This window comes from Neolamprologus multifasciatus, chromosome 19 (assembly GCF_963576455.1).
Source record: "Neolamprologus multifasciatus chromosome 19, fNeoMul1.2, whole genome shotgun sequence".
In the NCBI taxonomy this organism is placed as follows: Eukaryota; Metazoa; Chordata; class Actinopteri; order Cichliformes; family Cichlidae; genus Neolamprologus; species Neolamprologus multifasciatus.
In genome coordinates this window covers 12,632,394-12,645,336 of record NC_140457.1, presented here as the reverse complement: position 1 = coordinate 12,645,336, position 12,943 = coordinate 12,632,394, and the positions used below count along the sequence as shown (strand labels likewise).

The window sequence follows — 12,943 nt, the reverse complement described above, 5'->3', positions numbered from 1 at the left end:
AGGTTTACATCTCATTTAATAAAGACATATGAAAGACTAAGATGGTGCCTGCAAATTTACGAAACCCCTGTGAACTTCTTTTAGGATGGATCAGTATAAAATATGTAAATGTAGCACAACTTTTATTATTATTATTATTATTATTATTATTATTATTATTATTATTATTATTATTATTAAACAGCCACCTTTGTTAGGAAATGTGAACAGAACATAACTTGGTGTAAGAATTTTTAAAATCCCTATTTCAGAATTCAGACAAAATGAATTTAAAACAATATATCAACCTAAACCTGTAATTTGTACTTATTGAGATTAAGGTCAGCACAACACTCCACTCCTGGTAAGTTCACCCATGCAGTAATAATATCTAGTATCTACAGCCTGAACATCACTGATGATTAAAGGTGAACTGAGAACCAGATCTACTGTCAATGAATCAAGATCGACTCCCTGAGAAGTGAGACAATGTATCACAAGGCCTCCAAGACTGAAAGCCTTGGATTTATTAATCTGAGTTAGAAATCTGTAAAATGACAGACTGATATAAAGTAAGATGTAAGTACATTCAGCTTTACCTATTAGAACATTGTTAAACCTTAACAGATTCTAGGTCATAACAGAAACACATCGATCCTCAGCTTGTTGTCAAAGCACCAGTGTAATCAGCTGTGAAGTCGGTAACAACATCATTATGATAAAGCTTACAGTCAGAGACTCTGTCTGGAATCATTCAAAACACAACCAATACCAACAGTCCAATACCGCAACAGTCAAACCAATATCTGAGTTTGCATGAGGAAAGAAAATTTGTGTGTGAGATGCAAAGTGAAATCATCATTCAGCTTTGTTACATTAGTGAAATGATCAACCTGTTAAAAAAATCACAAAAGACTCTTACAACATGGTCAGACAACATAGAGATATTTGTAAAGATTCACAGTGTTTAGTCCTATTATGTTTGTCACCAAAGATCAGTGACGTTTGAGTTTTGAGGTTAATAAGAAGAAAATTTGAGTTTTCAGTTTTAATGACTGAAAAGTGTGCTTGAGTGAGAAATGTTTTATTTCTGTGGCCATAAGTGCCAAAATAAAATTATGTGGTATCTTTAGATTCTTTAAAGTATCATTCAATTAAGTGCACTTTAAAAAAAACTAAAAAATGACATTTATTTTTTGATAGTGTTAGTCTTTGAGTACTCATCAGCTCTGTGTTCAGTGGTCTGTGACAGAGTTTCTTCCCCTTCAGCAGCTGCAGTCAGTTCCTGCTGTAACAGCTCAGTGTCTCTGCAGTCTGACTGAGGGAGGTTTTTGTACGACTACAAATCACTGTGCAAACATATAAGCACTGTTTATTTCATGGAAACTCTGACAGTAGTAAACTGCTGCATCTTCAGCCTGAGCTCCACTGATGGTCAGAGCAGCATCAATACCGTTCCCTCTTCCACTAAATCGAGCTGGAACTCCACCACTGGATGGTTTGTGTATACCATTGTAAATCAGAAGTTTTGGAGCTTGCCCAGATTTCTGCTGATACCAGTGTACTTCACTAGCTCCATCTCTCCAAGTATAAACTTTTGGATTGGTGTTGCAGGTCAGAGTGACAGTGGATCCAGGAGTAAATGTCTCTACTGGAGGTTGAGTCACAGTCACCTGACCGCTGCATCCTGCAGACAAAAACAAATCATTCATTTATCAGCAGAAATCAACGAGAGAAAAAGCAGCACATCATGTTTGAAATGTTGCTGAGTGAATGAACCTGTAAAACAGCAGCAGGTCAGCGTCCAGATGAGGATGGTGATGAGAGTCATGGTGGTTGTGCTTTCTGCTGTGTTGACTGACAGATGTGAGTCCTGCAGTGTTGAAGTCACAGGACTATAAACCTTCTCAGTTCTCTGGAGGATCAGCTGATGATGCAAAGCCTCCTCTCTATGGAAATGATTTCTCTGCTCTCAACACACTGAAGGAAACTTTGTGACACAAAATAAAAAAAAATGTTTGGATTAATACCATTAATAATTTTATGTAATAGAGGAAAAGATTTTGGAAACATATTAACATATTTTTACCACCTGGATTAAAATGGCACTCTGGTTTGTATGTTTACTTTTTGATTTTGGTATCAACAAATACAACATACCTGTATAGCTTTTTTAAATTATATTGTCATAATTTCTGAATTCATGATTTTTAAAGTGTTTCTGTTTGCTATTTTAAACTGTTTTGTGTAGGTGGTTTTTTTTTTCAATAGCTATAGGTTTATGTGAAAATTAAGTTTTGCCTTTCAGTTCTTAATACTAAAAATACAATAATGATAATTATGATTCCAATTCATTAAATAATTTTAAGTCACTTTAGTTAAATCATCTTCTGTATTTAATCAGGTGTACTGTGATGTTTTACATAAAAAAGGGTTCATTTTCAGTGGTTAGAGGTTTGTTCAGAGTGCAGGAGGTTTTTGTACGGCCACTTAATCAGTTTGTATCACTGTGGTACACGTTTGGCGGAGGAACCAAACTCATCGTTGGCTGTAAGTACCAGAAATTTGTAATTTTTGATAAACATAGTATTTAACTACGTTGCTATTTTCTAAAAATCTATTAAACAGAACTTTGATCAAATTCAGTGATTATTATTAACTTGATGTAATAATTTTAGAATAAACTTTTCTTCAATCAATACTCATTCAGTTTTTTAAAGAACTGAACATACAGAAAACAATTTTTAATGTTCTTTTTGGTTCTTTAAATATTATCCGGTTACAATATTAAAATCTGTGATTGTGAAGTTTTAGCTCACTTTAATTTAAAATGTATTTTTACTTATGAATTTTGAAGTAAAAACAAACATTGAATTATGGTTTGTCGACTTGAAAAAAAATTACTCAGTATATTTAGATCCATTGTATGTTCATGGTTGATCAATTTTAAATTAAGTTTAAAGGAAGTGAAAGAAACAGATGTGAAGTTTTAACTGTATTCTCATGAATGCAAAAAAGAAAACACAGGGTTGAGTTATTAACTGTAATAGATTATTTTAAAAAAAGAAAGATTTGATCAATAATCACTGACAATATATTTATTCAGATGTTTGTACATTTGTATCCCTTTTTTCGATTATCTTCAACCTTTTCTCCTCCAGCGGATGTGGTGAGGCCCACGCTCACTGTCCTCCCTCCATCCAAAGAGGAAGACAAACAGAGTAGTGCCACTGTGGTGTGTTTGGCCACCGGGGGCTTCCCCTCAAACTGGAATTTGGGCTGGAAGGTGGGGGGCACCAGCACATCCTCTGGGGTTTCAACCAGCCTGGAGGTCTTGAGGACAGATGGCCGCTACAGCTGGAGCAGCACCTTGAGCCTCTCTGCAGACCAGTGGAGGAAGGCGGACTCAGTGAGCTGTGAGGCCAGTCTGAGTGGACAGAGCCCCGTCACTCAAACCCTAGACCCTAACAACTGCTCAGCGTAGAGCTTCAGCAACACTTCCTGTCTGCATATGATGTGTTTTATAGTTTGATGAAGCTACATGTTTCTTTTCTTGTGATATTTCTGCAAACATTGATGTACTCTATTGATGTGCATGCTAAGTTCATCAGCTAATATTATCCATGTTGTGTTTTAAAACCATGATGTAAAAAAAGCAAAAACCACAAAATAAAATCACAGCTTAAGAAAAATCACTTTTGTTTTGTTTTTGGGGAGAAGCTTTTAAAGGTTTATTCGTGTGCAAAGTCAGCGATCGCTGTTGACCTTTGAAACAAAAGATAAAGATACCAACCAAAATCCAGCTTTATACTGATGAGGAGTTGGAAAATAGCCATCATGGCGAATGGAACATTGTCTTATATACTGCGAAGTATAAAGTCGCTACTGCCCTGCTACAGCTGAACTTCCCACCTCCCAAATCCAACTTTAACACCAGATTACAACCCTGTGGTAGGAAACTGATAAAACAACATTTTCATGTATGAACTACAATCATTGTTTAATTCAAATCAAAGTAGATGATTTTTATTTAAGCTAAAAACTGTGCACAAATACTGGGTTCAATATGTCATTACTAAATGTATTTTCTGTGCAAGTTTTTTGTCTAAGACTTGAATTTTGAGCCTCTAAGCCCATCCAGTCTTGTTTTCTCAAGGAATTAATACTGCAAAAATCTGACTCAAAGTATCATCAAAGAACACCAGATCTTCTCTTGCATCCCTTTGTGGCCTTCTGGCAAACTGTGGAATTAATATTAAAATTTTATTAATCAAATTTAAAGCCCTTCATGGTCAGGCTGATGTTTATGCAGCACCACTGCTACAAGCATGTTATTGCAGTCAGTCATTTGAGGCTGTAACAAATACATTTTTCTGCATTTTATGCTCGTTTTAGTTATCCTGATCATTTGGTTATTTCATTTTGACTTTTGTTGTCATCAGTTACTTTTAAATATGTATTTATCTATGCTGTGATATGAAAACCTCTTTAATATAAGTTAATTTTATTTAAAATGTGAAACACCTTATAACTTTGTGATTTAAAATGTACTGTATAAACAAAATTATTTTTATATTACCTTATTATCCACAGCAAATTAGAATTAATACAAAATGTAGTGAGATAAGCATTATATGTTGCAGATTCTAAACAGTGTTACTTAATTTAAAATCTTCTTAATGATGTGATCAGGAATGAATACATATTTTAGTTTCCACCTTTGAAAGTGGACTCAGTGAACCAGTGATTCATGTCAGAGTCTGTATCAGAAGCTCACAGCTGCAGCACTGCAAATAGTAACTGAGGGAGGTTTTTGTACGACTCTGTATCACTGTGTGAACTCTGGGCCGCTATATGCTCCCATACAGTAGTAATCTCCTGCATCTGCAGCCTGAACTCCATTGATTGTGAGAGTGAACTCAGGCTCAGATCCACTGCTGCTGAAATGACTCGGAGTACCAGATTCACGGCTGCTGATTTGGTAAAACAGCAGTTTGGGAGGCTGTCCAGGTTTCTGTAGATACCAACTGAGATCATCATCAACTCCTTGACTGGCTGTACAGCTCAGAGAGACCGTTTGCCCCAAAGCAGCAGTTTTAAACACAGGAGACTGAGTCACAGATGAACTGGCATCTGATCCTGGAAATTAAAATATGTTACTTTGTTAAAATGCCAGTGTGATGTAAATTACAACATAACAGAGAATACACCGAACCACATCACTCATCACCTTGAAGTCTGAGCACGATTGTGATCAGCAGTGAAGTCAGCAACATCATCATCATTATGATTGATCTCACTGTCAGAGACTCTGCAGAGATGTTTCCCACTGATTCTTTTTAAACTAGTTTAGGATCAGTGAAGCGCAGCGAGCATTCAAAACAGAACCTACAAACAAATACCTCTGTGTGTGTGCATGTGTGTGTGTGTGTGTGTGTGCGAGTGTGTGTGTGTGTGAGAGAGAGAGAGAGAAAGAGAGAGAGACTTTGACTTTTCACACAACTTTATTTACACCGAATTAAAAAAAACCAAAAAAAACTAACACAAAAATGCTACCACATAATCACAACATTCATTGCACTCTAACCATTAACTAAGGTACCCAGCACACACACTTAAAAGTTAAGAACAAGTGTCCCATCTGCTCCTACTGAACACAAAACCCTTCCAATCCCCCACATAGTTTCAAAGGAGTCCAGACTACTAGTCAGAGAGTAAAAAGCATGCTCTACTCTCAGACGGGATGCCAACAGGCCCTTTAGACTTTGCACAACATCAGTCCAACCCTGACTTAGCATCTGGTTCTTCTTAGTCTTCCATATTGCCAGCTTAGCTGTGCCAAACAAAAAATTAATCAGAACCAAGGTCCGTCTTTTCGGCACTGAATACTTAGGGCCAAAAACAAACAAAGGTACAGAGAAAGTCTCCCCTAAAAATTCCACCCACTCCTGCAACAAAGAAAATAAACCCACTAGCCGCGGACAACAGACCACTAAGTGCTCCAGCGTCTCCCTTTCTGAACAAAAAGGATAACCCTCCCCAGTGCTTGGGTCCAGGTGGGCTCTGTGTCTGTTCGTGGCTATTGCTCCATGTACAATTCTCCACTGGAGGTCAACCATCCGTTTTTCAACAGGAGGCTTATACAGGACCCTCCACCTGCCTTTAGGGGTAGAATCCGAAGCAAAAAACTCAGTCCATTTTGACTCCCTGATTCCAACCAGAGAGCGGAAATTCAGCACCTTAACACAGCATAAATAAAGCTGCTTCTTCCCACAAGAGCTGAAACTATCCAGCACTGCTGTCCCCAGGGAGCGAAGCATGCCACTCTCCTCAGGCTGCTCCTCAAAGGCAGGACTGACCATCAATGAAGGGAAAACATATTCGCTGTCATCAGCCCATTGATCAGCTAGGACACGATCTCCAGCAAAGTCTCTCAGTGATGGCGACAGAGATTGCCAAACTTCCTCCATAATTCTCTCCAGCACTCTGTAGGACTTAATGCCTGTGACACCACCAAGTGCACCCATAGACATCCTTGTAAGATGACCCAGTTTGACAACGCCAAACTTGGTCCTTATTGTAGCAGAAGAAAATACAGTGCTGGGAAAAAAGTCATTAAAAAACAGCGGCTCCTCGAAAAGCCACATCCCAGGTCTGGGGTCAGGAGTACGTGCAACCTTCAGCGTCCGCCAGGCATTAACCACCGAGCTGTAAAATGGCACAAGTCCAGACAGATCCACTTGATCCAACTTCAGAAGAAAGAGGTGTTTATCCAATCCAAGCTGCCCCGCTCTCCTAAGCAGCAATTGAGCAGAAGTCATCCAGCTGTGACCACAGCCATACAGCAGCCTCTGTGCCGTCTGTAGTCTAAAGGTTGCTGTTCTGGACAAAATATCTATTAGGCCTTGTCCCCCCTCTGCCACAGGAAGATACAGGCCCACCGCACGAAGCCAATGCTGTCCCGACCAGACAAACTTCACCAGAAGCCGCTGCACCTCTTCCAGAAGACCGGGTGGTGGCACTAAAATAAGCAATCTGTGCCATAAAGATGAGGCAACTAGATTGTTAGCTACTAGAACTCTACCCCTGTAGGACAGGTAGGGGAGCAACCGGTTCCATTTAGACAGCTTAGGCTCCACCTTTTCCCGCACTCCCTCCCAGTTCTGCTTCACAAAGTCATCACTCCCCAAGTAAACCCCAAGAGTTTTAATGCCCCTTTGACCCCAGCGAAGGTTCCCAGGAAGCTTGGGAATACTCGACAAATTCCACTGCCCCACCAAACAGGCCTCACTCTTACCCCAATTAACCCTAGCTGAGGAAGAGTTTCCATACAAAACCAGACATTCCTGCAATTCCTGCACATCCCTTTGATCTGTAATAAAAACATTAACATCATCAGCATATGCCGACACAATGACAGGAGGGCTCTGAACCAGATCTGGCAAAGAGAAACCCCTCAACTTGCTTCTCAGTTTACAGAGAAAAGGCTCAATAGCAATGCTATAAAGCTGTCCAGAGATAGGGCAACCTTGTCTAATCCCTCTCCGAACCGGCACAGGACAACTCAACCCTCCTCCCATCTTCACAACACAGCAAGCATCGCTATACAACAGCTTCACCCAAGTCAGAAACCCCTGCCCAACACCAAAGGTCTTCAAGGTGGAAAAAAGAAAATCATGGTCCACACGGTCAAATGCCTACTCCTGATCAATAGAAACGATGCCAACTTTAGCATTGTACACTTTACAAATATCAAACACATCTCTCATTAAAAATAAGTTATCAATCATAGACCTAGATACAGTAAGATTGATCCACACCAATCAGCAGTTCAATGACCATTTTCAGTCTGTTCGATAAAACCTTGGAAAGAATCTTGTAGTCTGCACATAAAAGGGCCACTGGTCTCCAGTTTTTAAGAAGGGTTAAATCTCCCTTCTTTGGTATGAGAGAGATAACTGCACACCTGCAGGAAGCTGGAAGTATCCCTTCTATAAAACATTCCTTAAACACGTCCAGTAGGTCCCAACCCAGAAGACTCCAGAAGTGCTTAAAAAAGTCTGATGGTAAACCATCTATTCAAAACGTCCCAATCCTCTGGGCTCAGCTGAGGATTCCCTGCAGAAGGTCCGAAGCAGAGTCCACATCACAGCTATCCGCACTAAACAAGTCCGTGTAAAAGGCCACTGCATGCCTTCTCATCTCAGCCGGATCTGTGGTCACCTTTCCATCTGAAAGCTGAAGACACGTCATTTGCTTTCTGTGAACCACAGATTTCCCCAAATTAAAGAAAAATGTGGTTGGAGCATCCATGTCCTGGAGCCTGGTGAAACGTGCTCGAACCAAAGCTCCTTTAGCTCTCTCATGTAAAAAATGGTTAAGCTCTTGACTTTTAGAATGTAGACAATCATTATTCCGCTGGCCTAACTGTGAACCAGAGACATTCTCCATACGTGTTATCTCTTTTTCAAGTTCCTGCACAGTTCTCATGATATTGGCTGTCAAAAGAAAACTATATTGCTGCCAAAACACACGAATTTGGGCCTTTCCTACCTCCCACCATTGAGTAAGGGAATCAAAATCACCCTTCCTTGATCTCCAGTAATCCCAAAAAAACCCTAAAATTGTCACAGAATATCTGATCATGCAATAATTTATATTAAACCGCCAAAAAGATTTGGATTTTCTGGTGGTACATAGAAACAGCTCCAGTAAAACTAAGTGATGATCTGTAAAAACAACAGGAAAACACTGACAGTTAATAATTCGAGCAGTAAATGAAACAGACACATAAAACCTGTCTAATCTCGCTGCACTAATCCTGCCATCAGTCACTTTCACCCAGGTATACTGCCTGGATGAGGGATGCTTCATCCGCCATGCATCAACCAAATTAATTTTCCGTAGGACATCTGATAAAGCAGAAGATGACTGAAGATGTGCCCCAGTCCTATCCAAAGTAAAGTCAAGACAACAATTCCAGTCCCCACCCAACACAACACAGTCCCCATGAGCAGCACCACTCAATTTTTCTTTTAATGTTTTAAACAAAATCTCACCCTCAGACCCTAAGGTTGGTGCATAGACATTAACAAAAGTAAAAAATAAAACCTTCAAATTCAGCCTTCACCAAAAGGACTCTGCCCTTTACCATCTCTACGCTGAAAAAAATATTTGCATTTAGAGAAGGAGAAAATAAAATAGCAAAAAGCCAAAATTTGTCCCAAGGCTTTAAGGTGTGTGTTTGAGAGTTATACCACAGAGTCAAGTACTTTTGATTTGAGGATCTCTTTTTTACATGAGCTACAGTAACCAGAGACATACTTAGTGAGGAGGCAAAATTATTAACAAGATGATCAACCTCTGTTGGAGTAGCATTCAGATAGCTGCTCTGCTCTATGTTGGTACAGATGATAACAGTGAGTGAATTATATTCTTAAATTTAGTTACAGCACTTTCAGAAAAACATCTACTGTGATGAAGTCTACTCTCCACTGCTGTGTAATCAATTATTGTACTTAGAAAAGGATTAGACAACATAAGGTTTTCAGGATACTCTGTTAAATGTTCAGTTTCTATGCCATATGTTAAAACAATATCTAGAGTGTGATTAAAGTGGTTGGTGGGTTCTTTTACATAAGATAAAAAGTCAGAGAAATCAGACAGAAACTCTGTCTAAGGCCCAGGTGAATGATAGATGTGAACAAATAAGACTGTTTTTGGGGGGGTTTCCAGCCCAGGTGAACATGTTTAAGCATCAGGCTTTGAAATGAATTAAAACTCTGTCTTGGTCTGTGGTTGGTTAATAAGCTGGTGTGGGAAATTGCTGCCACTCCGCCGCCTTCGAGGATTCTTGGGGGTGTTGATTCATTTAAACTAACATAATCATCCTGCTGTAACTCAGACTTATTCTTCCTGCCCTTTAATACAGACCTGGAATTGTCTTCAGCAGGACTACATCAATCAGGCATAACACTTGCCTGCTATTGGTTGGTCCCATCTTTGCTGCTAAAACAGCCCTGAACAGTTGAGACATGGACTCCATTAAATCTCTGAAAGTGTCCTGCTGTATCATTCAATTCCTGTAAGTTGTAAGGTGGGGCCTCCATGGATCAGAATTGTTTTTCCAGCACATCTCACACATGTTTTGATGGGACTGAAATCTGTGGGATTTGGAGACAAAGACAACACCCCAAAGTCATTGTTGTGCTCCTCAAACCATTTCTGAATCATTTTTGCTTTGCAGGAGAACACATTATCCTGCTGAAAGAGGCCACAGCGAATAAATATCATTTCTATGAAAAGTCTGCAACAATGCTCAGGTAGGAGGTAAGTGCCAAAGTAGAATCCACATGGATGGCAGGACCCAAGGTTTCCCAAACAGATCACACTTCCTCCTATAGTGCATCCTGGTGCCTGGTGTTCTCCAGTTAAGCAATGCACACACATGTTATTTAAAAGAACATGTGATTAATCAGACCACATTTGGATGCCCATTGTTGGTGCTTTTAGTGGTGGGCACCCTGACTGGTCTGTGGCTATGCAGCCACACACACAACAAACTGTGAGATTAGATAAGGAGAAATAATCAGTGTTATTCACTCGCGGCTCTCCAACGGGAGATTGAGAGACCAGTGTTGGACTGTAGAACTGCTTTGAAATTAATATGAGCTGTTCGCACTAAAGTAAAAACCACCATCACTTATGCGGATACCCCTTTGGCGCCAGCTGCGGTCTCAAGGCTGGAGCTGAACAACAACACCCTGATAACGACTGTGTTTAGTCTGTTCCTTCCCATTCCATGCAAGGCCACCTGGGTTGGCTGGAAGACTGTTTACTTAGTCTAGCAGGGCGAAGGACACTGTCTCAGCTGAACTCTGGACACGCACACACATACATATACACTGATATGCACACACTCATCCCCCTTCCCTTTCCAAACGCCTTCGACGCTTATTCCCTTCCGATGCTGACGGTGGATCAAAGAGACCAGCGCACGCAGGCCCGGATGTACTGTCTAATTTGGCTGTCTCTCACCCTTTACCCACCCCTGTTGCTTGTCATGTGTTTCTTTGGTGTATTAAGAGTTTTTTCATGTGCTATGTGCAGAGGTGTTTTTTCTGTTCTCAAACTGATCTCCCTGTTGGAGCCCAGTCTGGGGGGAGTTATTTTTTTCGCCTTATCTTTCCTCGTGTGGTGCATTTTCCATTGTTATACCTCACTGACCTGTCTTCCCCATGTGATGTTTTGTGTAATGTATGTATGGTCGGAGGGTAAGATGGCGCCGCCATTGCGTGCAATAGTTCTGCAGCCTTTCCCCTTGTGGGACTAATAAAGGTATATCAATCAATCAATCAATCAATCAATCAATCAATCAATCAATCAATCAATCAATCAATCAATCAATCAATCAATCAATTCCCCTGTCATTGGTTATAATGATATAACTGATCGGTGTATACAGAATACAGAACTTCTTACAGTCCTTTTGCATAGCAAGTAAATATCGTCTGCCTGTGTGTGTGATGGCTGCAAATGCAGTCACAGTAAATAAAGAAAAATATATACATATGGAAAAGAAAAAAGTGACATTGCAGTGTTTTCATCTGCTGACAATCAATCAAGTTTTTTAGAAAAAAAAAAACCAGGAACATGGCTTTGGTGTGCTGGCAAAACATATTACCTAAACTTGTTATGATCTATTAAACTTCTTTTTTCTTTTTGTCACATACACGTTTTATCCACATGACGTAACCCAAAAAAAACAAAGAAGGAACCTGATGTCCAGTGCCAGGAAAGGTTATTAAGTCTAATCTCATCAAGATCTGATGATGAGATCATGATTCCTTACATATGACAGACTGACACCTACGATAGTCAACATGAGCTTATTGCGATAACCACAGCTTTCTATTTGGTACTTTAGGTTTTGTACTGACAGAACTACTGATACAGCAGCACTCCGATGCAAAGCCAAGAGAATTGGTTGAAAGTAGATCTGTGGTAATGCAAAGATCAGAGAGGCTGGGCATGAACTCACAGTGGGAAAAGTAAAACGAACAATATGATCAATATGATTTTTGAAGAAAACTTTGTGTGAGAGAGATCACTGCTAAAAAGTGCTGACAACAACAAGTTAAAGCTTCGATCAAGCTTTAATGATTTTCATGGGACGATATTGGGAATATAAAGCTTAAAAAATATAAACAAACAAACAAACAAACAACAAAGTCTTAATGCAATGTGACTATTAGGGGAATATAAAAAAGAAACAAGAAAAATGTGAATTGGTGGAACCAGATGTTTAAAAAATAAATCCTTATTTCAAAATTCCCCCAAAGAAGTGTAGATGAGTATTTAGTGCTTGGTGAAGTTACTGTGTTCAGTGGTCTGTGGCAGAGTCTCTTCCTCTTCAGCAGCTGCAGTCAGTTCCTGCTGTAACAGCTCAGTGTCTCTGCAGTCTGACTGAGGGAGGTTTTTGTACGACTACAAATCACTGTGTGAACACCCGAGCACTGTTTATGTAGTGATAACTCTGACAGTAGTAAACTGCTGCATCTTCAGCCTGAGCTCCACTGATGGTCAGAGCAGCATCAATACCGTTCCCTCTTCCACTAAATCGAGCTGGAACTCCACCACTGGATGGTTTGTGTATACCATTGTAAATCAGAAGTTTTGGAGCTTGCCCAGATTTCTGCTGATACCAGTGTACTTCACTAGCTCCATCTCTCCAAGTATAAACTTTTGGATTGGTGTTGCAGGTCAGAGTGACAGTGGATCCAGGAGTAGATGTCTCTACTGGAGGTTGAGTCACAGTCACCTGACCGCTGCATCCTGCAGACAAAAACAAATCATTCATTTATCAGCAGAAATCAATGAGAGAAAAAGCAGCACATCATGTTTGAAATGTTGCTGAGTGAATGAACCTGTAAAACAGCAGCAGGTCAGCGTCCAGATGAGGATG

At 39.9% G+C, this 12,943-nt stretch overlaps 1 pseudogene and 2 gene segments (V, D, J or C); 1 reads left to right on the top strand and 2 right to left on the bottom strand.

Moving 5' to 3' along the window:
• Positions 1 to 1,325: 1,325 nt before the first annotated feature.
• On the bottom strand, positions 1,326 to 1,810 carry LOC146496125 (immunoglobulin lambda variable 3-25-like). The segment is given in 2 exon segments: positions 1,326 to 1,666; positions 1,759 to 1,810. Coding segments are annotated over 2 exon segments (393 nt in total).
• On the top strand, positions 1,338 to 3,671 carry LOC146496124 (Ig lambda-3 chain C region-like). The segment is given in 2 exon segments: positions 1,338 to 2,529; positions 3,141 to 3,671. Coding segments are annotated over 2 exon segments (459 nt in total).
• Positions 3,672 to 4,807: 1,136 nt separating this feature from the next.
• On the bottom strand, positions 4,808 to 5,264 carry LOC146496123 (Ig kappa chain V region 3547 pseudogene; annotated as a pseudogene).
• Positions 5,265 to 12,943: the final 7,679 nt, after the last annotated feature.